Genomic DNA, 27,834 nt, shown 5'->3' on the forward strand with positions numbered 1-27,834 from the left:
ATAACAAGGACGCGACAAGGAGCAAGCAGAAGTATCTTAAAAAAGAAACATAACAGAATAGTTCGATTGATTAAAAGTACGAAAGCAGATGGGGTAGTTGTCTGGTGGTTGTGCGCAGTGTTTCGTAAATGGCTCTTTCAAGAAGGCTTCTTATTTACTTGCGCTTAACTGGTGGAGGCTCATAGTTACTTGTGCCGGTGTACAGTTTGAAATTAGTGAATTTGTTTTAAAACTCTTAATGGCATCCACTCAACAAACTCTGCATTCATCTGCAAAGATAAGCTGGCATTAGGTGCACCGGCTCTATCATCCAATCGAACGACCGTTTCATGAATGCAAGAATTTGTTCTACCAATTCCCTGTTGCACAACGATCCGACGATCCGACAGCCGGCCGCTACGCTAAGGTATATAACACAAGAACACGTGCGCAGACTGTGGTGGTGCAGTTGGTGGTTCTCACACAAGTGTTGTCTTTACGATGATGAAGTTGAGTTTCTTAGCTTTGATGGTGGTTTCTGTTTCGGAAAGTGGTTTGGCAGTTCATTCAAACAGTTTACCGCGAGATATAGAAGATTTCGTCGATTTGCTAGATCTAGCCCAGATTACACGGCTTACCAATGCGTACTATGTGAACGATAAGGATTTTCAGTCGATGCTAGAGTACTTGCAGAGCATCGAGTTTTCCGCCGTGTGGCACGGATTCTTCAGTTTGGCGATGATGCGCGATGTAGGCCTCTATCTGTCTCGTGAAGGTGTTCCTTTCTACGACTATGTTGATTTGGTGGCAAACTTTATCGGGCAAACTCCACTGATCGGTCGGATGATATCACGTCCGCAGAAACGTATGTGAAAGACCAATGCACACAACATGTTACGGTTGCAATTAAAAACAGTGTCTTGTTTTTTATTAATCACTAAGCGAAATACCGTGGCTTGAAGGCTTATGTTGAGGAGCTGTTTGCTATGCTACCTTGGCAAGAATGGCACCGGTTATACGATGTCAAGCAAGCGAATAGTGCACCGTTCAAGGCTTTGGTCAGTGAACTGCATCGAATCAATTATATTGAGCTGAAACAGTTTTACGAGGTAAGAATAGAGCAAATGATTGTAAACTATTTTACAGTTCTTCTTATTCGTGTTTAGGACAGCAAGGAGCTAAGATCGTTTGTGCAAGTTCTCAGAAGCTATGGATTGGACGTAGAAAGCTTTGCACAATATTTGAAGAAATATTTTTACACTGTGAAAACTGCAGAGAGATTTGAAGCTACATGAAACATTGATCTACGCTCTCTAGGCGAGGAGAGATGTAATGTTCGTAATAAAACAACTATTCTTGCAGCTTTATGTAATGTGTTATGAATTTTGTGAACTTAAAATAATGCCACTTTTGTTCGGTTTGGATAAAAGCATTTTTATATGTAGCAAACCATCTTTCTCCAAGCGAGATTTGCAGCATGATATACAGCAAATCCCCGCTGTACGCCATACTCGATATACGCGATTTCGCAGTACGCGCTTTTTGAGAAAATGACATTTCTTTGCGTTTACCGTAGCTGTTTGAATTCTAGTTGGACAATTTTCCTCTATAGAGTTTTCAATTCGCAATGTTAAACCGGTGGACGATGAGCAAGCGGGATTATTACGATTCGCGGAAGAAACGTTCGATTGTACTTCGAACCAGCTGATATTGCTGCAGTACGACAATAGTCTGTTGGATATTTTGCACATTTTTTGCAAAAAAATGGCTCCACAAGTAAAAAGCAACGGAAAGAAGTGTGCTATAACAATAGCAGAAAAGCAGAACATCATCAAACAGTTAGAAAGTGAAAAAAACTGTAGCAGCAATAGCCCACGATATAAAAAGACCACAATCAACAGTGCGGTCTATCGTGAAACAAAAGCATACTCTTCTTAATTCTGGGAAAGGAGCTGCAATGGGAACGCGAGTACGAAATAAGCTCATTGAACATACTTGAAATAAAATTACGAACTACATTTGTTTAGAGTTATTAGTTTACTCATTTTAAATAAGTTTTAATATAATTCTTAAGTAAACTGAAATGAACGCCTAATGAGATTATTTTTTAACAGGTTTAAATTTTAATTCTTCATTTATAATTATTTTTCAACTCCTTAATTTGATGTATTAACAAAATGTCAAAGGAAATTCGATATACGCGAAAATTCGAGATACGCGCGAGAGTTCGGTCCCAAACATTAGCGTACTACGGGGATTTGCTGTATTTTAAAAATTACCCGTTTTAATTTAGCACAACAGCAGCTAGTTCGTATAAAAAGGGAATCGATTTTTAAACTTGTTTTGCCACGCAAACTACATGTATGTAGCATTGCGTGCTGCATACCATCCGAAGCCTGTAATCGATTTTAAGCTGTCTAGTAGAAGGTTATCAGCTTTTAGCGCGGTTGGCCCTGTTGGGAGTGTCGTTTTTTCGGCCAATCTTTTCTGGTCAATGTCGGTATTTTGTGGAAATAAATCTTTGACAACAAACCCGCGTGTACGGTGGCGCTCTGGTACTGAGTTCTGAATTGTTGGGGCAATTTGTGCACAGTATCAAATGGGTCCGATCCTGTTAAAACGATGCAACGCTCGAATGAAAGCAACAGAGGCAGGTTGGTGAAATAGGAAATCGCAAAACTACAGAAGCATTCCGGCGGCACTGGGAATAAAATCAAGTTCCTATCATGCAGGAGCACGGATCGGAATGACATGGACGGACGTGACGTCCTTTTTTCGCACGTAGCGCCGAAGATTGACAGGGAGGGCACGCCTGAGATCCGCAAACGTACAACAGGCAATGTTTACCCAATGACATGGTGCCTTCGAAATTAAACGAATTTGTTTGTTTTTGGAATCAAGCTCAATTTGGTCGTGCGTAAGGCACCGACCGAAGAAAAGGGTTTTGGGGCCATTCGGTTTGCATGAACAATTTGATTATTTCGTGTTTCGGAAGTGTTCCTGCCACGATCTAATAAAAGTGTTGATATTGTGCATCTATTCGCCATTCGCTGGAAATTGAAAACTCCCCGAAACGAGTGTAGTCTATACTAATGGTGTTTTAGTTAGGCGTTCCGGCAGTTTGTCGTGAGAAAATTTGTTTGCTCCTTTTGTTTTGGAAAACAATGTGTTTGAATTTCGGAAATTAGCGGCGCTGGTATTTCACAGGGCCCGATCATGTGTTGAATCTCATCTTAATGCAGATCTAACTGCTCAGTTTCAGGTAAAATTACGTCAAAGATATTCCATACAGCAATTCTCACGAGGTTGTAGAACCAAAACCAAGGGGAAGAAGTTTTTGTTTGATATAGTGCCTCAAACGGAAGCCGAGCAAAAGCAGGAATTTGAGGATGATTTTTGTAGCCTAGGGCTGCATAACCATCAGTCTCTTTTTACTCATCGCGTTGTACTCCATTCAATTAAAATAAAAAATTCATAAAAACTGATTGTAAATCGGTTGTCAAATGGCCAAAATAGACAAAATAGTTTATAAAGTCCTATAATTGCACACCAAACGGAAATCCGGTTATAAAAATTCTTGGAATTTAACCGTTCAAAATATTCTAGTTTCTAGTTATTTATACCGTTCAATATAGATTTAACTAGTTTTTGAATGTTTTCTGCACATTTTTAATGCATATTAAATGTGTTGCTTTAAGGTTGATCTATATCTGACTCGTTTGACGTATGCTACAAGGAATAAGGCCAAAATTTCCTTTAGTTCACGTCTGAAGATTCTTCTTCTTCTTCCTTGGGCCTACAACCTCGAGAGGTCTTGGCCTGCCATTTCTAGCTTTCTGTGACTTAATTTTACCCGCAGTAAAGTAGTCAGCCTTACTTACGTACGGTGAGGCGGTCTGGATGGGATTTGAACCCCGGTCCTGCCGTGTGAAGACCGGCGCCGCTGTAGCCTCGGCCACTGGACCGCCCCCAATGTCTGAAGATTAGCCAAATTTATTTTCAAGTCATTTAACCAGTTTTCTATTGGAATGTTGTACGGGTTAGACTCTTAGTAAAAATAATTTTCTCGGAATATTTCCAACATCGTAGCACTATCCTTCATGATTTGCTTCAACTTATCAATGCAATGGTGTATTTTTTCCTCTACTTCCTTGGCAGTGCAACCTTGAAGAGTATTGGCCTTCCATTTCTGGCTTTCTGCGACTTGAATTTACCCGTAGCAAAGAAGTATTTAATATACTACTTTAGTAGTTAAGTGGATATTAATTCACCAAACCAATGTGGTCTTCTTTTGTTTTGCGCTTACCATGACAGAGACAAAATGTTACCAAAGCAGAACTACCTGTAGGTTGATAATACTCACGTAAAGGTATAACAATCCATTTACTCTGTTAACCCGAATGAACTCGTAAGACAGAATATTCAGCATATTGAGATTCTTTTATAGGATAAAAATTTAAACATTTAATTTTAAAAAGAAAATACATGAAATTTTTCTAGGATGCTCAAATTGGACTCCTAAGCATTGACTGCAACACAGGTGCTTTACGACGCTTAAGTTTTTCAACCATTATGTTCGCTGATAATATTAAAATAATGAGTCACAATTCACCCTATGTCAGTGGAAGTCAACTTTTCCTTGGATAGTTTAAAAATCAAATATTATGGTATTGTTTTGTAGTAGTATTATACAAATTTGATAATTGATCCTGAAATCAATTAACTGTTAAGTTAATTAATTTATTAATTAATTAATTAAACAATTAAGTCAATCACTGACAGAATCTCTTACTTATTTTATACACCGTGTGCTTTTAACCTTGCTATGAAATCTAATCCTAGTCTTTAAGTTTTGGACACATAAATACCTTAAATAATTGGAGAAGGTAATGTCTAGCCAACGTGAATTGTTCGCTTTTCGTATATTATAATACACAAAAATATTTTTAGTATTTTTTCCTGAAACATGTAATTAAAAATACCTTCATCTTTATGAGGCAGGACCGGGGATCTCATTTATATCGTTACCCTGTAGTCAGAATTTATTATCCAGCCAAGTAGTATCATTAAGTCCAGTAAATCACTGTATGACCAGCATGCGCACGCAGGTCGTTAGGCCAACATGGAGTAGATTGCATACCTAAATCATACTATGCACCTTACTAGAGAAACGGAATACAATTCTCGTGGTTATTTTCTATTTTTCATTTACCTTAAGCTTATCAATACTTGATCAAGCTGCTTCGTGATAGAGTCCAAAATTTGTAGAAGAAGATCGTGTTTCTGAACATCTTTCTTCTGTCCAAGTTTTGGTTCGTTGCATCAGTGGGTTCCGCATAGTAAATGAACATAGATTTGGTATCTAGGACGGAACGGTCTTTCCTATGCGATGAAGGCCACCGGACTATTTAGAGTCGCATATAGATCTGTACATTGAATGTGCTGCGATTCCTTCGAATGTACGCTCCATTTCCTCAAGGTTTCTGTGCATTGGTACGGTGATCGAGCAGTTAGCATACCTTACGGCACCACCTAACATCACTACCATGGATGATAATTGACAGACTTCCGGATACTGAAGTCGAGTCACCATTCACTGACTGGCCAAGGGTCTGGAAAACGGCTTTAACTACACATTGTCATAAACCAAGGTGCCACACGGACTGCTGCTGCATAGGATGGATCGTGCGCCAGTAGCCTGCTCAGTCTGGTCCCAGATGGAGATTATGTGCTCTAGGAAATCTAGTGCTTGGAGCATACTGATACAGGCTATGGTAGTCATCGTCCCAAACCGCAACCTTAAAAAAAAGCGTGTAACAGTTGGTGTCCAAAAAGTATCTCAGCTTTTTGTGAGCGGGAGGTTAATACCACAATCAAATATGGATTATTATGATTTTTTCATTAGTCAAACGAGTTTTTTCAGGGTGCATTCATGTTACCTATATTGAAAATAATTCTCTTGCGGAGAAGATTAAATTGGAATGGAGCTTGACTAGCCCTGATGTCTATTAGCATGGGGAGGATTCCATTTTATGTTTAAAGGTAAAACTATTAGATTGTACCAAATCGACTTCAATCGTTTTGGCCTATCTAGCTAATAAACCAATTAGCTTCGAGCCCTTTCCGAACGATCGAAAGCATAAAAACATCCTGTAACGTACAGTTCATTCATTGTGTACTTTGAGACACGGATTGCCAATCGCAGAAAAAGTTGCAATGCAACTAATACTTTATTGTTTTGCATTTGTGAGAATTTGGGCGTGCACGATGGCATTCGATTACAATTTAGACTCGTTAAATGTGCTGTCGGAAGTTGTAGCTCGGTTGGAAGCATTCGTTACTCACGACGTGTGGTGCATCGATTGTCACGGTTATTGGGTCGAGGATTTGCTGGTCGCGTTTCAAATACACCATCCGTACATGCCGACCTTCAACATTGATAGCAAATCGGTTGAGCACTCTACCATCAAGCGAATGGAGCGCAAGGCTAGCATCGTGTTGATGGGTTGCATATTCAATGGGCAGGTATGGAAGCACCCGTTGGCCAAGGCTTGCGATGTCTTTTATTTTGTTATTAATTTAATTTGCTTTTTGCAGTGTACTGTTGGACAGCTGCAAAAATCGTACCTAAAGAACAAATATGCGATACATTTCCAATTGTTCAGCGACGCCTCACAAATCGTGCTGGATAAAGCACTCGCAGAAGCGAAGAAAAAAGGAATTTTGTTGGTAGTGCAATTGGTAGACCGCCAGGATGGGAATGCGCATGTCAGGGTACGCGTTGGAGGATTTTTTTATGACTCATACTTAGAGCCTCCGATAGCTGAGCTGCCAAATGTGCTTTTCAATGGAACACTGACCAAACTTAACAGATTTCTGTACCATGTAGCGGCCATACCAATTTCTACGAGCTTTTTTGTGCTTTACGGAAACATCGTCGGCTTTGAGGTGGACATTTTTCGTCTGATTGTTGAACGACAGAAATCACACGCGCAGTTTATCCACTCGAAAACAACCGAAACAGCGCGTGTGCTGCAGCAGCTGTACTCTGGGAAGATCGATCTATTTTTGAACACTTTACAAATGAAGGATCATCACAACTTTGTGCGAGCATTTTGGCAGGAGCATCGGCCCCACTGCATTGTCTTACCGAAGAAGCTGGAACGGATGCATCTGGAGGTGCTGCTGCATCCGTTCGAATGGCAAATTTGGCTCGTGTTTCTTAGTGTGCTGTCCTTGATGCAGCTGATAAATCTCATCTTTCCAACGAAGTTCAATCACAATCTAATCATGATGTGCTTCTTCGGGAGTGGACCGTCGGAGCACGTGCTTCCGTCATCGGCCCGGTTGATGGTGTGCGCTGTGTGTGTAATAATATTTTTGCTCACCGAAACTTATCAAGCCATCCTGCTGTCGCTGATTACAGCCAACTCGTACATGAAGAACCCGGAAACTGTTGACGAATTTGTGAACTCCAATATGACTCTGTACGGAATTAAAGGGCTAATGCACATGATTCCGGCCAATTTGCATCCGGTTACGTATATTGTACCGGCGGCAATGTCACTCTACTCGATGCTTGCTCACGCCTCCGTGCAAGCCTGTTCGGATGCATTATTCTGGAACACCAATCCGTTGAAATTGAAACTCCCGGCAAGAGATGAGCTGATCGCGCTACAACCGCCAGTCTTTTATTCTCCACACTATGTTACATTCAATCACCTAACTCCTTTAGCGCATGGCTACCAGGAGTATATGGATCGATTGTTTGAGAATGGTATTTACAACCATGTGTATAAGAAATGGTACCCCAAAAAGATGCATCGTGAGAAAGAAGCTACTTTTAACGATTCGATTGTGTTGACCGATGATCTCATTCCTGTGTGGGAATTGTTCGGCATTGGGTTGCTATTTAGCTTATTTGTGTTTGCAAGTGAGTGTATAAGATTTCGTGTCAGATTACGTTGGATTAGACGCACCAATGTAATATAAAAAGATATGTTTGTGTTGCTACTGATGCCAATTATTTTTATTTTTGTGTTGAAGTTTCCGCTGCTGGTTGCTCAGAAGGATTGTTGGCTCCGTATGTGTGGAAGGATAATGGGGGAGCCGTTACACTGCCGGACTCTACGAGCTGTACGGTAATCTCAGCATCATGGTGCACAGGTCATGTCATGAAATTTACCCCGGACGTCCCACTTCGTAAAGTCCTTTTAGATCGTCCACATGGACAGCAAATGTGTGGTAGAAACACATTGAGATGGAGTTGATACGTCTGCTACAACGGTCGGGAGAATAAATATGCAGACGGAGGCACTAAACCGTGACCGGTTTTGAGGCAGTGAATGCGCCGGTAAAGTAAGTAAATAACGATAGTCAGCTAGTACGGGGAGGTGATCTGGAGGTAATTAGATCCGCCACGATCAATCGCTTTGGCAACCGAATAGACTCGGTGATGCTTTTTACGTCAGATTGAAAAGAACTAGCTGAAATCACCACATTTTCAAAACTTAAACACTCTCCGCCTTTTTCCGTTGTTATAAGTCCTCAGAGGTGTTTCCTTCTATCACGTTCCATTCAAAAATGAACATGAACAATTATGCATACAAGATGTATGCATTACATACTATGTGTTTAGAATAATTACTTCTGTATAGTACTTCTACTTATCAATCATCAGAAAGTCGTTGTCGTGGATAGGATGGGTAAAATACGTATCTTAACATGGAAATTATGTCATCAGTAAATTGTTCGACTGGCTGAGTAACTTTTGGATAGAATAAATTAAACAATCTCGTCTTTTATTAACTTCACAACTGCAAGTATTTGATGGAGCTTAATTTAGGGGTTGCGAAGCTGATTTAGAACAAAAAAACCAAAATTAATGGTCACTGGGATTTTAAGATAATTATTGGCAAGTATAAGGCAATATTAGGTATCGTTTAAACTATGAGTATCTTAAAAAAGTTACTCATCTTAAAAAAGTATATTTTTGCAGTATGAATAAGTTCATTAATAGACAACTGAATAAAAGAAATAAATAAGAATAAATTTTTCCGAATCTGGCATAGCAATATATCATTATAGCAATGTAGCAATCTAAAATAAAGCTGCAATGTATATAACAAAGTAGAGAAGCTTCATACTTTTTAACGACCCTATAAGATATTGAGAAAATGCATATCATAATGAATAGTCAACCTTGTATGGGCCCGTGTACGCTGGTACAGGTGTGTTGTCGAGTCAATGCAATGTTATCAACTGTGTATAAATTATTGTTTACATCCAGCGTGTTATTCTTTTTTTTGTTAAAATTACAGCTATAAACTTATATTCAATTTTAATCACAACATGATTCTGGTGAGAAAAAAACCAGCTGCACGCTATCAGTCAACGGTTGCTGAGAATAAAAACGGTGAAAGTTTCTTCAGAGCATTCGACACTTCCAGCAGCACAGCAATGCGGAAACTCGTCGACTTATTGATTACGACATTAGGCATTGCCAGTACGGCCGTAGCTCACGATGAGTACGTTTCGGAAGCATTTTTAATAGTGCGGCGAGTGTTGGACCGTTTGGAGCGAGATACAACAAGACTCCACGATGTGTTGTGTGTGAATTGTGATGAACAGGTGTTTGAGGATGTTATAATCCGGCTGCAAAAAGAGCGGCCTTTCGTAACTATGAGACGGTTTTCCCTAGTTGCTGGAAGTAGGGTACAGGCACCAACCACGCATCGGCTTCCGTCGCTGGTTTTACAGAGTTGTACTCCTGAGACACAGGTAAGTAGTTTTTTTGTTGGTTTTTTGCACACGTGCCAAAATAAAATCTCCTGTTACAAACTACTTGAACAAAGTTTAGAAAACTCTTTCTACGCTAAATTGAACTTTAACATTAATTGTTTTTCTTTTATATATTCTCAGTGCCAATGGGATGAAACATTTCGATTTTCCAACCCATACAAGTACGCCGTATATATTCAACTAATTCGTGGACTGCCCAGCTCTAGAATAATCTTTCATGCGAATGAACTGGTCAGCAGTGGCATCCTACAGATACTGCAGTTTATCGCCCCTTCTGCCAACTTCAGCAACACTAGCAATGTTCACGTGGTGGGTGCTCTGACGCGCAGAATGATAACGGTGCTCAATGACAGTGATGCGGAAAAGCAGCTATTTGATGGCACTTTAACTAGCTTTAAGAACTTTACGTATGAAGTAGGCTTTGTGCCATTGTTTGTTCACTTATACACCAAGGGTAACACATTCCACAATTTGGAAATTGCCACTTTTTTAACCGTTCTGGAGAAACAAGGTGCAGGGTATCGTTTTCATGGTGAAGGTAACTTGCGTGAACTGTTGGGAAAGCTGCTGTCGGGACGCATGCATGTCCTGTTAAATTCCATTGAAACGTCGGGCAATTACTTTGAATTCGCACACTGGAAAGACATTCAAGAGTACTGCATTATTTTACCGCGCCGCTACGAACGGATGCATCTGCAGCTCCTGCTAACGCCATTCAAATGGCAAATATGGATGATGATAGTGCTCATCCTGGTTGTGATTCAAATCATAAGCCTTCTATATCCCGACCGTGTGCCGCGTTACTTAATACTGAAGTGTTTTTTCGGTGGCGGAGAACCGGAACATAACCTGGCGACGGGCAATCGTCTCATAGTTTGTGTGATATGCATTCTAATTTTTCTGTTTACCGAAACTTACCAAGCGATTCTGCTCTCCCTTATGTCGGCTGACCCGTTCGTGAAGAATCCTGAGACAATCGAAGAGTTCATAGAGCAGAATCAAACCTTGCTCATAATGAAAGGCACACAGTCGGATATGCCGAGTAAGTTAAAAAATCTGCTGCGAGCGGTGGACCGAATGGATCTTAATATGACGTTAAAAAATGCTTCAGTCGCCAGCTGCGATTTGGCACATTTTCTAAACAAGAACCCTTACGACTGGGAGTTGCCTGTTAAGGCCGATTTGATAGTGATCAAGCCTCGCCTGTATTATCGCTTGAAGCACATTGTTTTTAGCTGGACATGCCCGGCCGTTAGAGAGTATCAGCGGTACATGGATCTTATCTACGATGTTGGACTTTACCATAAGGATCAGTTGAAGTGGATTCCAGAACGGGTGCACAGACGGACGGAACAATCGTTTAACGATTTAATTGTGCTTACGGACGATCTTATACCTGTGTGGGAGCTGTTGGGAACGGGCCTGTCGGCAGCTTTTGCCTGTTTTGTATCCGAGAACCTGGTATACCGATTGCATTACGTTACTCAAAAAGCAAAACGCTTCAATAAGTAAATTCGCTTCAAACAAAGCACAAAACCATCGTATCATGCGGTTGTTTAAAATTCATTCTGGATGTAATGTTGAGTATTCGAATATGTGAATTCTTCCGTTTGTTCGGGAAAGCATGAAGCATAAAACAAATGAAGTGAACCATCGTAGAGGTGAAAAAAGGGATAGAAATGTAGGTTAATACAAAATTTGTATTGGAAATGCGTCATTGATAACAGCAACAACATGTTTATCGTAATTCCCGTACTCCTTACACGGTTCACTTCAGAACATCTTGCCGAGTAAACATTATTGGCGACTGTCTTCATCCTGTCGAATGCAGAATTTTTTGAATAAATTTTGTGCATGACTGTAATGCAAATATGTGGTACTTAGAAAATGATAACAGAGCATGGAGTTTGCTGTTTAGAGCCTCAGGGAACAAAAACCCTGCGTTTATTTTTTTACCCTTAACGGTGAATAGTAATGATATGATGTATATTGGTGTACTTTAAGCATGAAACAAATAAACATTGTCAAGTTGCGCTGCTCTACTTCGATCCTCAGCATTGCACGCAAATTTAAAACCTGCCCGAATTTGTGTTTTGTAAGTAGCAATCGATATGCTACGGGTAAAATCAAGTCACAGAAAGCCAAAAAGGGCAGGCTCCAAGACCTTTCGAGTTTGAAGTGTCAAGAAAGATAAAGATAGCATCAAAAAAATATACTTAAACACTTTACGTTTGGCTTTGGCTAAACTTTGCTCACCATTATTCGTTTGATCAATGTGCATTTCATCAAAGTTTGCCAGATGGTGTTGGTTGAAAACAATAAGCTTTTCAATTACTGTCTGTCACGATGGTCGCTTGCAGGTTTGATGATGATTCTTTCTGAGGCCAAACAGTTCTTACAAATCACAAATGATCTTTGCTCGTACAATAGAATCGTGCCGTTGACAAAATGTCACATTTAATGATGGGTAGAGTACGCTGCAGATGGGTAGAGGTAGAGGCGTAAAGACCGGCACCGCTGTCACCTCTACCACCGGACCGTCCCAATGAATCATCACAACTTGTTATGTTCATTTTAGGCTTTATACTAAGCATACAACGTACTTCAACATTTCATTGCTTGTAATCTATCATATCCCGACGAAGCTGCGGTTTTGCTTCTATTGGGAAAACAGCTGAGTTTCTATGCTCGAGAGTCTATTCTTTCGATCTGCCATTCTTAATTTTCTTGGCTTTATTTACTCCTAGCCCTCGTTCGTAAAACCCTTTACGAAAGACTAATGCAGGAGAACGGCTGTAGAGTCTGATGTCATTTTTACTATACCACAGGATCTTCCTCGTAATATGATGCAAAACAAAAATCAACGGAATATGAGCCGGTATCAACCGAACCGAGCATCGAATCCCATCAGGAACGTCACCCGTACCTGTACGCAGAGTTTACTAATCAGCAGCGTGGTACAACCAACTGAAGGTTGCCAGGACGCTTTGAGGTTGTAGAGGCAAAGAAAATGAAAAAAAAAATGCTTATGTTAAGTTAAACTTGTACAAGTCTCAAATCCACAGCTATATCTGATTGACAAGCTTTTGCACAGTCTACATTACAAATATTTAAGTTTCAATTGCATTTAGATAGATGAAAAATCTTCTATACAACAAATTGTTAAAGAAAACCACCAGAGAGAAACGGAATGAGTGACATTTTACTTTCGGTTCTCAAACTGCCTCAAACTGGCACGGAACAGGACAAAAAACTTTTCCAACCCGACGCAACTGACACAACAAGGTGTTAAATATGTTTTACTGCTTTCTTACAGTTTTGGCAAATCATTTCGTGCATTCGTTTGCTTTTTTGGGCGGAGATTTCGTTTTTGTGTTCTTTACCAAGGATTTTACTGCAATTTATCTTAAAACTCAAGCCAAAAGTTTAAAGTAAATACAGCTGCGGTTTCTGCTGCTGGTGATGGATTTATTCCAGAAGGATATGCCGCAGCAAAGGCAAACGATTATTTTTCGACGCTAAAACCCAAACTAAAAGAAGTATTCCGTTGCCAACGGATTATTATTGTTTCTGCTTTAGGGCTATCGCAGGGAACATAACGCTGCAAATATGCTCGAAAAAACTTTGATCACGTTTTCAATCATAGCAGATGGCGGATTTTTCAAATCTTGCTACTTTTTTACGTTACATACGTTTTCTTAAAAAAAATTCGTGTCGTAACCGTGTACTACATGATAAAATGTTTCTATTCTACTACGCTTGTCAACGGTTATGTTTAAGTGCACGTGCTTTTTCTCTGGTGAAACTTTCAGCCGATGTGATTTTCACGACGGTTGGTAGAATGTTGTAGTACACAGTTTAGCCAGATTTTGCGACAGTTATTATTCTCGAGAATTTTAAAAATACTATAGCGGAAATAGATAATTTGGTAAAATATTGCCCATACTCATGACTGCACTATTCGGATATGAGTAATTTATGTGATATATAATTAAATGTATCTTTGCTAGCTCCAACAAATGTCGTAGAGAGCGCACGTAAAAGTGTATGAAACTACGTTCACAAAGCATTACAATTTGTTTGTTGTTGTGTGGTGGTAAGCGTTATTTGGTCGTATTTCTCTTTCTATCTGGAAAAGCGAAGCCAATTGACCTTTTTTGTTTGTAGTTGAAATAATAAAGAATACTGAATTGATACTGGAATACAGCGAAAGTATCGATTGAACGATTCTTTTATAGCAGATTAACTCGCAACCCGAAAGTGCCGTTTATCCATTCTGGCGGTAAACGTTCCAATTTTACGGACTGGACCAACAATCTGCCAAAAGATGTCATAAATATTCCTTTATCACTACAGCTGTCACTTTCATTTATCTCCCTTGGGATGTTGCGCGAAGCGAAAAGACACTGGCTCGAGACTCGATGAATGGAAGCCTAGCACGCTTTTAAGTGTTAGGCTCCTCCGTTGGTAGCATGAAGCGGTGTGTGTGTGTGCAGCCCCGTCTGAAAATTGCTTATTTGGCATCGTCAAGTCGGGAAAGCAGCATGGCATCAGGGTTTGAAAAATATAACTAATTCTTGAGTCTGCTTGCGATTAGCAAGGGGATGATGCGAACGAGATGGGTGTGGAAGAAATGTAGCAAGTCGGGTTGGTCTGCTGCTGACAATCGCCTGTCCCAGTGGAAAACATTCGAATGGAAAGAAGACGAGGCCAACCAAAAAAAAAAAAAAAAAAAACAGTGTCACTTTCTCGTAGCCAAGAATAGATGGCTGCCCAAAACAGTGAGCTGGATGGCGCGTCCTGATTCGAACTCGTACACGTACAATAATCTTCGGTAAACCTGGATCCGGAAAGGCGAATGAAGAATGATGTTTCTTTTTCTTGTTTGACCGTATCTTATACGGAGTGTCGGATTTCAATGATAAATCAGGCTGATGGATTAATAGGTTGATGGTGTCGCTAAACAGTTGCCAATTGAAAAGTTAATATTCAGTTACGCTTTTAACACTTTAAAATCACTATATGCAATGTGGGCACCTCATTTATCGATTTCTCGTTTTTGTACTATTAAAAAGACACTCAAAATTTATTCTTAACTATTTTATCCTTCCATGCGGCGGTTGGAGGTTGTAGTGCCACAAAAAGAAAAAGAAGATTTTGCCCTTCCGTGTCTGCGAATGTTGCAATAATTCAACATTCATTATTAATGATACTTTAAGAGCAGAGCGAATTATGTTCAAATAAACCATAATGACAAAACAGGATAAAAAACAGCATTCAATAACAGCTTTGATGCGAATCTCTAGCTATCCAACATTAAAATTATTATTTTTTGCGTTCCCAATGAGGTTGTTTATAGAAAAGGTTAACTGTTCATTCATCAAGCAATCATTGAAGCCGGATGAATCCAAACCCCTGTGGCAACGTATGCAGTCGCCTTTGTGCCAAAAGCAACCCCTTTCATTCAGCTCAACCAAATCTGATGCTTAGACGTGCATGCTTACTTATTCATTTCTTCAATTTAAATTTGTAAAGGACTGCTTACGCCTGGCTTATTTTAGAATCAAATCTTTGAAACATCAACGACTGTCGTAATATACAAGTTTTCTGGAGACATCTAATAATATTTGTTGTTGTATCTTTCGATACAGCATTGTCGTTAGTTTAGACCATTTTGCTCTATAAGTGATAATTAGAGCAATCATACAGACTTATGAAACATTTTCGCTTTTTATTGAGGATTTAGGGGTTTTCATCTTCCATAGTGTTGTACAGCAGTAGTACAAAGTTACGGAATAAACATATAAGGTATACATATATATATTTTCACCTTTAATATATCAACATTAAACCGTAATGCTAAAGGTACAACGAAAAGATTATGTGTACAAGCAAAGTATTCGTCACGTCGCACGATTAGCTAGGAAGTGCAGTCGGGATGTAACCTTTGTCAGCTTTGTATACAGTGCGTATACTCGCAACGATGGAGGCTGCTCCATGAGTGTTGTGTCAATAGAGGTTTATGAAAACAAAAACAAAATAAATTGAAAAGTGTCCACAAAAGAAGAGTGGTGGAAACATGCGTAAAATGATGTGGAACCTACCACGGAACCAGCGTATCGATATTATGCAGGGTGGAGCGAAAGAAAAACACACTCAGAAAAGTAAATATTTTACTGTATAGGAAAGTGCAAATTTTGCAGAATAAAAGTTAGAACGTGAAGCTGGGCTTTTCACTTTCGCAGAACATTTCAAATATGGGCATCTGGGCATAACTCGGGTTGAAGTGTCGTTAAGATGGACTGTTGTAAAAGATCAAAGCGTCCACGCAGGTAAGATATCAATCTACAGCGCCCCAAGGGCCGGAACCGTTGAAAAGGAACGAGTATGTCTGAGCCGGATGTTGCTGAATAACTTCTCATCGCCTTACAATTACAAAGTTCCAGTTCTTGACGGACTAGCTTTTGGCGCAGCATGAAAAGAAAAGAGTGGTCCACAGCTATTTTGCTAGAAAATTAAATTGATGCCCAAGGGCTACAGTGCACAATTTCAAAGACACTGGTATCGTTAACAGTGTATTGATTAAGAATCGGCGCGTTTAAGAGGCAAGGGAAATTGATTGGTAACGGGCGTTGGTAACGGGCAATATCAAACGAGGTTGGAGTAAGCTAAAGCTTATGGTTCCTTTCGAATTGATGTGATTGCTATCTTTGCCCTGTAACTGACAGAAGTTTTGTGTCGATTATTACAAGTTTCGCTGTTTCATTTGAATTTCTACCGGAAGCCTTACTTAGGTGCTGTGTCATTCATGAGAGGTCTTAAGTGTAGTGCCATAATAAAGCCTTTGATACACATATGTTACACTCTAGAGGTAGCAATATATTTCAAAATGATAGCATTCTAAGCAATTGTGAGAGGAGTCAATTGTTTGCGGTAAAATTTCTTTAATCCTCGATAAATCTGTAACAATGTTCAGCGAACTGATTCAATTGATTTATAATACCATAGTTTGTTCTGCCTACCAATAGCACTCAATGCACCACTAGCACTTGAAAACTACCTGGTAATCAGATAGTTGCCAACAGATGTACACTTTAAAAACGTCAAGTGCCAAGATAACAATTAACGGAAAGCATTATTGATGCACATAGATAATCGACTTTTGACCGCAAGACACTCAAGCCTTCCGGTCAACAGAGGCAAGTAAAAACAACTAGTATAAAAGGGCCGTTCTTCCTTTCCACAGACATCAGTAAAGTCAAACCAACAAAACCGTAACCATGAAGATTGCAGTGATCGTAGCAGCTTGCTTGGTGGCCTCCGTCGCCTGTGCGCCGACGCAAATTGCCCTCACCGATGACTTCGACGATTTCGTGGGATTGCTTCCTTTGGACGATCTGCTGAACCTGGCTCTCCGTTACCTGCTGAACGACAAGGAAGTCCAGCAAGCGCTGCTCTACCTTCAAGGAGCGGAGTTTGCATCGGTTTGGGATCAGTTCTTCGCTCTCTCGGCAGTGCGAGATTTGTTGAACTACTTGGAAGATGCTGGTGTGCCCGCATACGACTCGTTGAATGAGGTGGCCGACTTTCTGGGACTGACACATCTGAAACCGAGCGTCCGAAGCTGTAAGTAGGTCTGTGAAATTAGTTGTGCAGGGCGGTAACGATTACTGTTACGATATTTTATTCAGTGCGCACCGGAGGGCTGAATGGACTGTTGGAAGAGGCTCTGGCTTTGCTGCCACATGAGGAACTGGAGGCTATGTTCGAAGAGAAGCTGAAGACTAGCCCCGAGTTCAAGGCCTTGTTCGAGAAACTGCAGAAGTTTGACCATAAGCAGCTGAGAGATCTATACGAGGTAAGAATTGTGTTCAATGTGGCTTGTTAAGTTGTTTCTAAATATACGCACCACATTCCATCCAATTTTGAACAGAGCTCGGCTGAAGTACAAGGAATGATTCAAAAGCTGCGGGATCATGATGTTGATGTGGATCACATAGTTGAGGTGGTCAAGGACTTCTTCGGCTGGAACTGAATGCATTGTATGAAATCGGGTCAATAAATGATTTAATACAGTAAAGTGGGGTGTGTCACAAAATAATACGAATTAGTAGTGATGAAATTTAAACAAGTAGTTCACGCACTGCTCTAGACGAATAGGTTCTGCCCAGCACGGTTATTACACAGCACGATACTGTCGTTTGGCCGCAACAAACATATTGATTTAATTCTCAGTGAAGTTAAATGCACATTTGCTGTTTACCACATTCTCAACCCTTTCAAACTCGTCTTAAAAACAAACTAGCTGTTTTGAATAATAAAAAAGGATTAAAAGAGATGCATTGGTCTAGATGGGTTTGCCCTTCTTCTTTTCAATCTGGCGCTAGAGAGAGTCATCCGTGATTCGGAGGTGGAAACTTTGGGGACCATCTTCTATAAGTCAATCCTGATCCTGGCATACGCTGATGACATAGTCATCATTGGATTGAGACTATTCTATGTAGCAAAAGCTTAGTCTCAATACTCAGATAAGCCTCTGAGACATGGACTCTGTCCAAAACTCACGAAACCCGCTTAGCCGCGTTCGAGGGGAAGAGGGTTTTTTTGTCCTCGTATGTGTGGAAGGACAATGAAGGAGCTGTTACAATGATGAGCTTTACGAGCTGTACAATGATCTCACCATCGTGCTGCGAATTAGACTCGCCAGGCTGGTCATGTCATGAGAATAGCATCGGACAACCTAGCCCGTAAAGTCCTTCTAGGCCGTCCACACGGACAGATGAGGCGTGGTAGCCTCAAACTGAAATGTAGTGATGGCGGTGATGCGTTCGCCAGAATAGCCGGGATAATGGATTAGCTGGCATGTTAAGACCGCGAAGTGATTGTAGCGCCGGATAAGGAAGTAAGTAAGTAAGTAAGTGAGAATCAAGTGAGGCCTAGAAAACACTAAAGTACTATCCTCGTGAAACATCTCTGCCCCTGTTTCAGCTTTGAAATCCAGAGCACAGCGGCAGGGTTCCAAACAATGGAGGCAAATTCGAAGGGAGTACGTACCAAACAGCAAAAAAGCGCTTTAAGGCACTTTGGATCGTGAATTTCTAATGTGAGTCTACGGATTAGGCCCAAAACTATAAATGAACTGGTGATAATGGCTTCGAAGTGGGGAATTAACGATAATTTGTGTTACCCGGTGTTACTGGACGGAGTTAAGAAAATAGTTACAACGGATGTGTAGACGGGCACGGGTGAAGGAAATAATAGAACATTTATGAGGACAGAGATATTAAAAATGAATGCAACACCAGTGACAGAAGGAATCGAGGTATGATTGGAGCGACAGACAGTCGCTTAGACCAGCAAACGGGAGAAACATCTTCAAATTATCTGCATACATAGAGTGTCCAGAAGTGAGAAGGATGTATGAAACGTCATTAATAAAGGAAGGAAAAAGGAAAGAACTGAAGGTCTCCCCCGACGTACTGAAAAAGGGAGGAGACGTACATGAATCAATTTTAACCTTATAATGACGACTCTCAAGAAAAGATTCAAGTCTTTTCCAAATATTGGTAGCAAATTCAAGTTTTCTAAGATTTTTTAGCATAAGTGATGTTGTAATTTGTCAAAAGTCACCGAAAAATCCGTGTAGACTACATCGACCTGGAGGTCCATGCAATCCAAAGTGCCAACACAAATTGCATTAAATCGGTGACAGTCTGATGCCGTGCTGATTAGCATTGTTTCGAGCTTTGCATAAAAAGAACAACGGATTCAAACGGTTTAGAGCTAGCACAGAGAACGCCTCTGCTGTTACTAACACAAGCAAGATCAACCTTTAAAATGTGCCAAATAGCCAGGCAGATTTCCAAATCAGCGAAGACATTGGAGGACAATGAAAAATTAAAAAAATAAGGGCAGTTTTTAAAGATAGAGCACGGAATTCCACCGGGACCAGGAGAAAACGAGAGTTTCAGTTTCAAAATAGCTCGCATTACTTGCGGAGTACTAAAGTTGATAAAGTCAACATTTAAAATATTAGTAGGCCAGTCCAGAGACGACAAGATTGCGATTGTAAATAGTATCAGCAAAAGAACTCGCGAATTGTGTGGCGAATAGAGAGCAAATCTGCGAAGCGGAGTCAGCTGAGAATGAATGCTGCTTCCACGGTAATCAATGATGTCGCTGCTTCCACGGTAATCATTGTCGTAACGCCAGAAGGAATGGGGTTTGGAGTGGAATTGGAGTTGGAGTCTTCCGACCTACAGGCGATGGTGAAGTCTGTTGTTGATACGATAAGCGAAATGTGCATACTTACAAGCGCGTTTATATTGATCAGATCTAAAGCGACGATAAAGATCTGATAAAGGTTCAGAAGGTATCTGATGAAATATCCGATGTTTTAAAATATACGGGTAAAATGAGCTTGATTGATTCTTTATTTCATTTTTTAAAATCTATGACCTGATTAACTAACTCAAAGCATTTTCTGTCTGAATTACTCTAGATCCCATGTGACATAAGGTTTACAGGGTCGTGTTCCAAGAGCTTCACTGGGAGATTAACAGTCATAAATAATTAATCTTCGGGCTTACTACTGAGTGACAACAATCTTGACAGCTACCTGTTTAACTGAATCGAGGACGTAATCTTTGACAGTGACAATTCTCTTACAATTTCATAAAGCTCCAAGGTGTATGTATTTGGAAGGTGAATTTTATCGATTTGACAGGGTGCCATTTAAGTCGAGTTATGTCAGAGTTTGTTTACAAAAACATATTAATGGGGCTAATAACATGAACAAACAGCCTCGATTCTCAGTCCCTTGAGCAATTTCGCTAGTTTATGGGTCATTTTCGCATATCCAATGTTGTCTCACAGACGATTAGAGATATTTGGTTGCATTTTTCGTCAAAAAATCGGAAGCGATACCAACCCCGGCGCCTCCTCCGATGCTTCTATCACTCTTCTCAATACCCTTCCCCTCGATGACCACGGAACTGTTATGTCAGGTCGAGAAATGTCAATTTGCTCTAAACAACTCTACCTCCTATATCCATATATCTTGATAAAGTTTCAAGCTTTATGAAACATGATTGATACCAGGTCAATTGATTTTAAAGATTTGTGAATAGTTCAATGATAATATGGCGACCTGGCGTCATACATTAATTGCATTAAATACACCACGCATGTCATTAAATACACCAGGCATAAACGGCCTGCAAACCTTTCAATTCCAGGTGGGAATTGAAGTAGCTCAGATTATACTAGTTAAGTCATTAGGATTGACCAGTACTCGAAAACTGTTATGCATGCTGACAGTTGACAACAGATGTCCACTTGAAATGGTGCGATAACATTATTTATAAACAACGACTATCGATAAGGTTTCTAGCTATAAAAAGGATCGCTAAATGCCTCTGAAGTCATCAGTAGTGCCAAACCAACAAAACCGTAACCATGAAGATTGCAGTGATCGTAGCAGCTTGCTTGGTGGCTTCCGTCGCCTGTGCGCCGACGCAAATTGCCCTCACTGATGATTTCGACGATTTCGTGGGACTGCTTCCTTTGGACGATCTGCTGAACCTGGCTCTCCGTTACCTGCTGAACGACAAGGAAGTCCAGCAAGCGCTGCTCTACCTTCAAGGAGCGGAGTTTGCATCGGTTTGGGATCAGTTCTTCGCTCTCTCGGCAGTGCGAGATTTGTTGAACTACTTGGAAGATGCTGGTGTGCCCGCATACGACTCGTTGAATGAAGTCGCCGACTTTCTGGGACTGACACATCTGAAACCGAGCGTCCGAAGCTGTAAGTAGGTCTGTGAAATTAGTTGTGCAGGGCGGTAACGATTACTGTTACGATATTTTATTCAGTGCGCACCGGAGGGCTGAATGGACTGTTGGAAGAGGCTCTGGCTTTGCTGCCACATGAGGAACTGGAGGCTATGTTCGAAGAGAAGCTGAAGACTAGCCCCGAGTTCAAGGCCTTGTTCGAGAAACTGCAGAAGTTTGACCATAAGCAGCTGAGAGATCTATACGAGGTAAGAATTGTGTTCAATGTGGGTTGTTAAGTTGTTTCTAAATGTACGCACCACATTCCATCCAATTTTGAACAGAGCTCGGCTGAAGTACAAGGAATGATTCAAAAGCTGCGGGATCATGGTGTTGATGTGGATCACATAGTTGAGGTGGTCAAGGACTTCTTCGGATGGAACTGAATGCATTGTATGAAATCGGATCAATAAATGAAATAATACAGTAAAGTCGATGAGTGTTCAGTTTGTATTTTGTTGGAACATACAACACCAAGCGGGGAAGATGGAAAAGAAATAACTGTTACTGTGTTGCCGCGTTTGGTTTTGTGTTTATCAAAGTGTAAATTTTCGATAAGCTTTGCATCAACAACGGTAATTGTACCGTTTATTTTATGTAAAGATCAGAAGCCTAGCTTATCTATCAGATTGAATAAGAATGAACTCCAATCTTATAAATCATTCAACAAAATCACTTGCTTTAGCTTTTTTTATCCTCCCAGAGCAGTCAGCTTTAAAACATCTTCGATCTGTTTCTTGTGGACCTGATTAATTTCATTTTCAGAGAATAGACTCAAAATACACCGTAACCGTTTTGTTTTTCGCGTAATCGTAAGGCTAAGTTTTAAATAAGTTTTTTCAAACGTCACCCCATTGCACGGTCTAGCTGAGAGACAAGGTCTCAAATAGTTAAGATTTATTAGGTTCATAAAATTGTTTTAGTTAGACCATCCTGCATTCACGTACCACATACACATTTTTAAGTATGGCACCACCCTCAAGACTTTCTTCAGGAAACTGGCTCGACGAGCTCCGAACGTTCTCATGACTTCTGTTGCGTGGGGGTTGCGGGGATGATGCCGCCCCACATTACCATCCTAAAAAACACTCCTTGCTACATTCGAGACACTGGCTGCAACTATCAAACGGCTAGAGTTGTTGAAAGGTTGATCTTACTTCACTCTCTGCCGATGGAGCTTCAACGTCAACTCATTCCGAAACTGACATCCAAGACATCCCGTCGTTTTGGTGAATTTGAGTTCTTAACTACGTAGTCGATGACAGGACACGGATATTTCCGCGATCACCTATAGCGGATGAACCTTTTTCAAGAAGCACACTGTTCAAAATGTTCGGAGCTAAGAAAGACACCTGAGCACGTGATGTTTGAGTTCACTCTCTTCATCGCCGCAGGACGTCGTATGAATACTTAGGTCGGTAAAGAGGTGACTGTGAGGAACATCAAACATCTGAGGCGCTTCAGTCGGGACCGTCGATCGTGATCCTTACTCACCTGCAGCAGTGACATATTCGCATTGAAAGAGGTACGGCTGAAACTGGTCGAGGGGCTCAGCAAGATGTCATACTGGAGAATCATAGCAGTAATGGTGATCCAAGCTTTATAATGAAATGGTGGCTATTATATTCGAGGAAGAATATGCTGCCACGACAGACATCATCGTTGAAAGCTGGAAAAGTCCCATTAACTCTCAGATGACCAATCGTTAAGCTAAGACGCCCGACAAGGAGAGGAGTTGCTTTCACAAAAAACATCTGTACTACTTATTTTCAATATGATATCCTCGTTGGTAACGTGACAATGTTTGGCAAAAAACTCGAGGAGGTTTTAGTTGGTACAAATTCGGCAGTTGCCAATGGGTTCTATGTAGATATCTTCCTAGGATATAAAAAATAATGACTCCAAAATGGATCTTACTCATGAAATACTATTAATGAATAGGTTGTGTAGCGTTGAAGAAATCCGGAAACTTTTACTTAGAATAAAAACTTTCGTTCTAACTACCATAGTACTGAACGTAGGACATTAATTCCATATAGTTAAGATAGGTAAAAATCAACGTCTTTCAAACTTAAATAAAACCCTAAAGGAATTTGTGGAAAAAGGATTGTTAAATCTCACGAATTTCAGATGGGGATGGGGGTTTCACCTTTAGTTCACCTATCTCGCCAAAACTCTCCCAATTCCCAACTAACAGTATTACAAAACCCAGTTGGATTTCTAAACAGTAGTTCTGAATATTTACCGGTCGGTTGTAGAGCGCATGAAGAAGAGATTTTATTCTAAGTATTGGACCAGTATTTATAACATTTTAAAGGAGCCGAATGCTCCATACTTAACGAAAGGCTCTTCGGCTTTCGTCCAGTCCGATCAAGCTTCGGACCGAGCTTGAACAAGAATTTTATGAAAATTTGGCCAGGTTCTAAATAGCTTCGGATTATTGGACACTATCCCAGCTTGTTATCCGAAGTGCTGATAACATGGCGTATATCCGTAATACTCGAAGAATAAATAAAATAAATCCGTACTAAGCTCGGTTAGTTTCATATTGTGGTTTTGTTTCATTCTGCATTATTTTACAACTTTCATACTCTTTTTACGTCGTGAAATGTTTTTCCTGTTTTTCCCCCATTCAACGATAGGTTCCTCATTTTTGTCTTCTATTTCAGTTGTCTATTCGGTTTCGCTATGAATCAATCATCGCGCTGAGACCATTTTCAAAAGTTTAATCCCAAATTTCAACTGACACCTGCCTTTTGACACAAAAAAATATTAGCACAAGCAAAGAAAAAAACATTACAATTTAAATTTTGGTTGGAGTTCTTTTTTATCTCTAGTGGAACGGCCTGACCATTTTGCTAGTTGAAGCCCTTTTTAGTTGTATTTAAATTTAAGTAAGATGAAAGTGCTTACTAACTTGATAGTACTTAGTACTGGCTTGTATCATTTTCGGCATTCTGTAATTTGATTTTATCCGATAGATAGTCACTCCTGCGTACGGGTAGGAGGTCTGGATGGGATTTGAACCCTACCGTGTGAAGATCGGCGCCGTAATCGCCTCGGCCAAACTAGGTCTTATTATAAACAAGCTAATAATCTGTAACTGTAATCCAAGCACTTTACTGACTTATTTATTCTATCTTCAAATTTATGGTTGAGCAATACGGCCAGGCCGTTCTTTATGAATAAAAAAAAAAAAAAGGTTGGCTTTAATGTTGGCTGGTGGTTATTAGCTAAACAAGCTAAGATTACCAAAGACGAAGCGCAAAATTAGGATATTGTATTTCTTGTACCTGATAAACCAAATCAAGCTGATCTTTTTTAATATAAGAAAATAAGACTTCTTTGATATAAAAAATAATAGCGGGTCCCGGTGCTCACTTGCTGCTGGACCTTTGACACGGCAGAACCGAGTATCGATTTACATCCGGATCGCTCCTTCGTTTCAGGGACAGCCTATTATGACCAAACGGATGTTTAAGCGATGAAAGAGATTAGAATTGAATGTTCACAAGAGAGCTGAAATATCGCACCGTGAAACATTTTCTTGATGCTTTGCTACTAGTGTTGTATTAGTAGTTGTGAGCATAATAAGGTTCAAACCGTATGGTAGATATCGTAGTTTTCTTCAAAGGAAACTATACCTACACATTTTAATTCCTGTGAAATCTGTTATTGTTTCGATTGTCATAAATTTACGAGAATTGTGCTGATACCTACACTTGACTTGGCTTGATCTGCACTCGAAAGCAGATGTGCGCGTATTCGGTTGACAACAGATGTCCACTTGAAATGGTGCGATAACATTATTTATAAACAACGTCTATCGACGTTCGACCACAAGGTTTTGAACTATAAAAAGGATCGCTAAATGCCTCTGAAGTCATCAGTAGTGCCAAACCAACAAAACCGTAACCATGAAGATTGCAGTGATCGTAGCAGCTTGCTTGGTGGCCTCCGTCGCCTGTGCACCGACGCAAATTGCCCTCACTGATGATTTCGACGATTTCGTGGGACTGCTTCCTTTGGACGATCTGCTGAACCTGGCTCTCCGTTACCTGCTGAACGACAAGGAAGTCCAGCAAGCGCTGCTCTACCTTCAAGGAGCGGAGTTTTCATCGGTTTGGGATCAGTTCTTCGCTCTCTCGGCAGTGCGAGATTTGTTGAACTACTTGGAAGATGCTGGTGTGCCCGCATACGACTCGTTGAATGAAGTCGCCGACTTTCTGGGACTGACACATCTGAAACCGAGCGTCCGAAGCTGTAAGTAGGTCTGTGAAATTAGTTGAGCAGGGCGGTAACGATTACTGTTACGATATTTTATTCAGTGCGCACCGGAGGGCTGAATGGACTGTTGGAAGAGGCTCTGGCTTTGCTGCCACATGAGGAACTGGAGGCTATGTTCGAAGAGAAGCTGAAGACTAGCCCCGAGTTCAAGGCCTTGTTCGAGAAACTGCAGAAGTTTGACCATAAGCAGCTGAGAGATCTATACGAGGTAAGAATTGTGTTGCATGTGGTTTGTTAAGCTGTTTCTAAATGTACGCACCACATTCCATCCAATTTTGAACAGAGCTCGGCTGAAGTACAAGGAATGATTCAAAAGCTGCGGGATCATGGTGTTGATGTGGATCACATAGTTGAGGTGGTCAAGGATTTCTTCGGGTGGAACTAAATGAGATGTAGAAGATTTGGTCAAAAAATTAAATACTGCTGTGATGAGAAATGAATGTACGGCAATTGTAATTATATTTGAAAAGAAATCATATTTTTACCAAGCTTTAGCTAGGAAGAGAGGTTCCACAGATTGTTATAAAAGTATTTATACCGTTAATGATCGTTGACAGCATTTTAAAAAAGTCATTAATTATTTAGTCAAGTAAGATCAGCAATTATCAGCATTTTACGTCATTTCACGAATAGTGGCATACAATCATAATAGTTTATATATTATCGTAGAGTCCTTGAAGATTTGATTCTACGGCATCACCATAGATTATGCCATACATGAATTATCCTGACAACATTATTGCAAGGACTTGCTGTAATGGTTAACAAACATAGACAAATTAGAGAGTGATGAAAATACACTGGTTCTCAAAACAAATAGAGGAACACAAGAAGAACACGCTCTAAAATCTGACCGGAGAGTCTTGTGACCGCTCACGATAGAGACCCAGTCGCTAACAACAGGGCTTTGAATTTGGATGACGGAATGAAAAACCACGGTTCGTCCGGCACCCTTTCACAACCTTGAGAAACAAATGTCTCCAGATCAATGTGAATTGTACTCCATCTGTAGCTTAGTTCTTAGAAATACGATCAGGCCGTTTGCAAAATGCATGCAGCCAAAATGCAAAACAAAATCTTTTTCTTATTCTAACCTTTCGTTTGTGATTGAAATTCATCTCAAGTTTAAAAGTCAAAATCAAAAAGTCATAGAGGATGTCGCACTATCCCATCCATTTACCGAGACATCTCTATCTTATGTGCTTTGTCTAAAGTCCTCGAGTCTGTTATACACTCTTTAATCCTTTTTTATCGTCCACTCACTTATCCCTCCATCCCAGCATGATTTCATGCCTAGACGCTCCACCCTGTCGAATATTACATCTCTGATGCTTGTGTACCTGTTTCCGCACTTAAATGCTGGTAGACAGGTTGACGTCATTTACACGGACTTCAAAGCTGCATTCGATTGCTTGACTCATAGGCTGCTGTTGGATAAGCTGGAACGCTTAGGTTTCGGTGGTTCACTTCTTCTCTGGTTCTGTTCTTTTCTGAAGGAACGACAGCACTTACAGAGCAAGGGTTGACGGTGTGCTCTCCGATCCTTTCGTAGGCAAGTCAGGATTTTCTCAGAGCAGCGTCTTAAGTCCTTTACTGTTTTCGCTTTTCATCTCAGACTGCATCAAGTCGCTCGCTCCCAAAGGATGTCTGTTGTATGTCTTAAGACTTCCTTTGCATTCAACGCCGATGCATTTGCAGATTCGGTTGCTTCTGCATTTGCAGGTTCGGTTGCTCTAACAACAAGCAGCTATAAGGCTACCAGCTCGGTGGCTCACCACTCTCACGAGTCATTGTGGTAAAGAACCTTGGTGTGTGGCTCGATGTCAAACTGACCATAGTATGTCCTTTGATTCATTCCGTTCCCTTGTCTTCCTTGTCCTAATGTGTTTCGTCCCGTGCATGACGTTTTAGTTATAAGTTTACTTTGTATTTTATTGTATC

General features: G+C 40.5%; 3 protein-coding genes across 4 annotated transcripts; all 3 read left to right on the top strand.

The window, feature by feature from the left end:
• Positions 1 to 453: 453 nt before the first annotated feature.
• LOC118511004 (protein G12-like) lies at positions 454 to 1,313 on the top strand. 2 transcript variants are annotated; one of them, XM_036053519.1, is made up of 3 exons: positions 454 to 844; positions 922 to 1,088; positions 1,146 to 1,313. In XM_036053519.1, the coding sequence occupies exons 1-3, from the start codon at positions 481 to 483 to the stop codon at positions 1,272 to 1,274; spliced, it is 660 nt and encodes a 219-aa protein (XP_035909412.1). In that variant the 5' UTR covers positions 454 to 480; the 3' UTR covers positions 1,275 to 1,313. The 2 variants fall into 2 exon arrangements, with proteins under 2 accessions (XP_035909412.1, XP_035909414.1); XM_036053521.1 differs by having other exon boundaries at positions 1,151 to 1,313.
• Positions 1,314 to 9,305: 7,992 nt separating this feature from the next.
• Positions 9,306 to 11,838, top strand: LOC118511005. The gene is made up of 2 exons (XM_036053522.1): positions 9,306 to 9,759; positions 9,901 to 11,838. The coding sequence occupies exons 1-2, from the start codon at positions 9,331 to 9,333 to the stop codon at positions 11,290 to 11,292; spliced, it is 1,821 nt and encodes a 606-aa protein (XP_035909415.1). The 5' UTR covers positions 9,306 to 9,330; the 3' UTR covers positions 11,293 to 11,838.
• A 5,071-nt stretch (positions 11,839 to 16,909) lies between these two features.
• Positions 16,910 to 26,811, top strand: LOC118509229. Its single transcript, XM_036049538.1, has 9 exons — positions 16,910 to 17,406; positions 17,472 to 17,638; positions 17,714 to 17,812; positions 21,214 to 21,583; positions 21,649 to 21,815; positions 21,891 to 21,989; positions 25,500 to 25,869; positions 25,935 to 26,101; positions 26,177 to 26,811. Exons 1-9 carry the CDS (start codon positions 17,061 to 17,063, stop codon positions 26,276 to 26,278), a joined length of 1,887 nt encoding a protein of 628 aa, XP_035905431.1. The 5' UTR covers positions 16,910 to 17,060; the 3' UTR covers positions 26,279 to 26,811.
• Positions 26,812 to 27,834: the final 1,023 nt, after the last annotated feature.

The sequence above is a fragment of the Anopheles stephensi genome, chromosome 3, assembly GCF_013141755.1.
Source record: "Anopheles stephensi strain Indian chromosome 3, UCI_ANSTEP_V1.0, whole genome shotgun sequence".
NCBI lineage: Eukaryota > Metazoa > Arthropoda > Insecta > Diptera > Culicidae > Anopheles > Anopheles stephensi.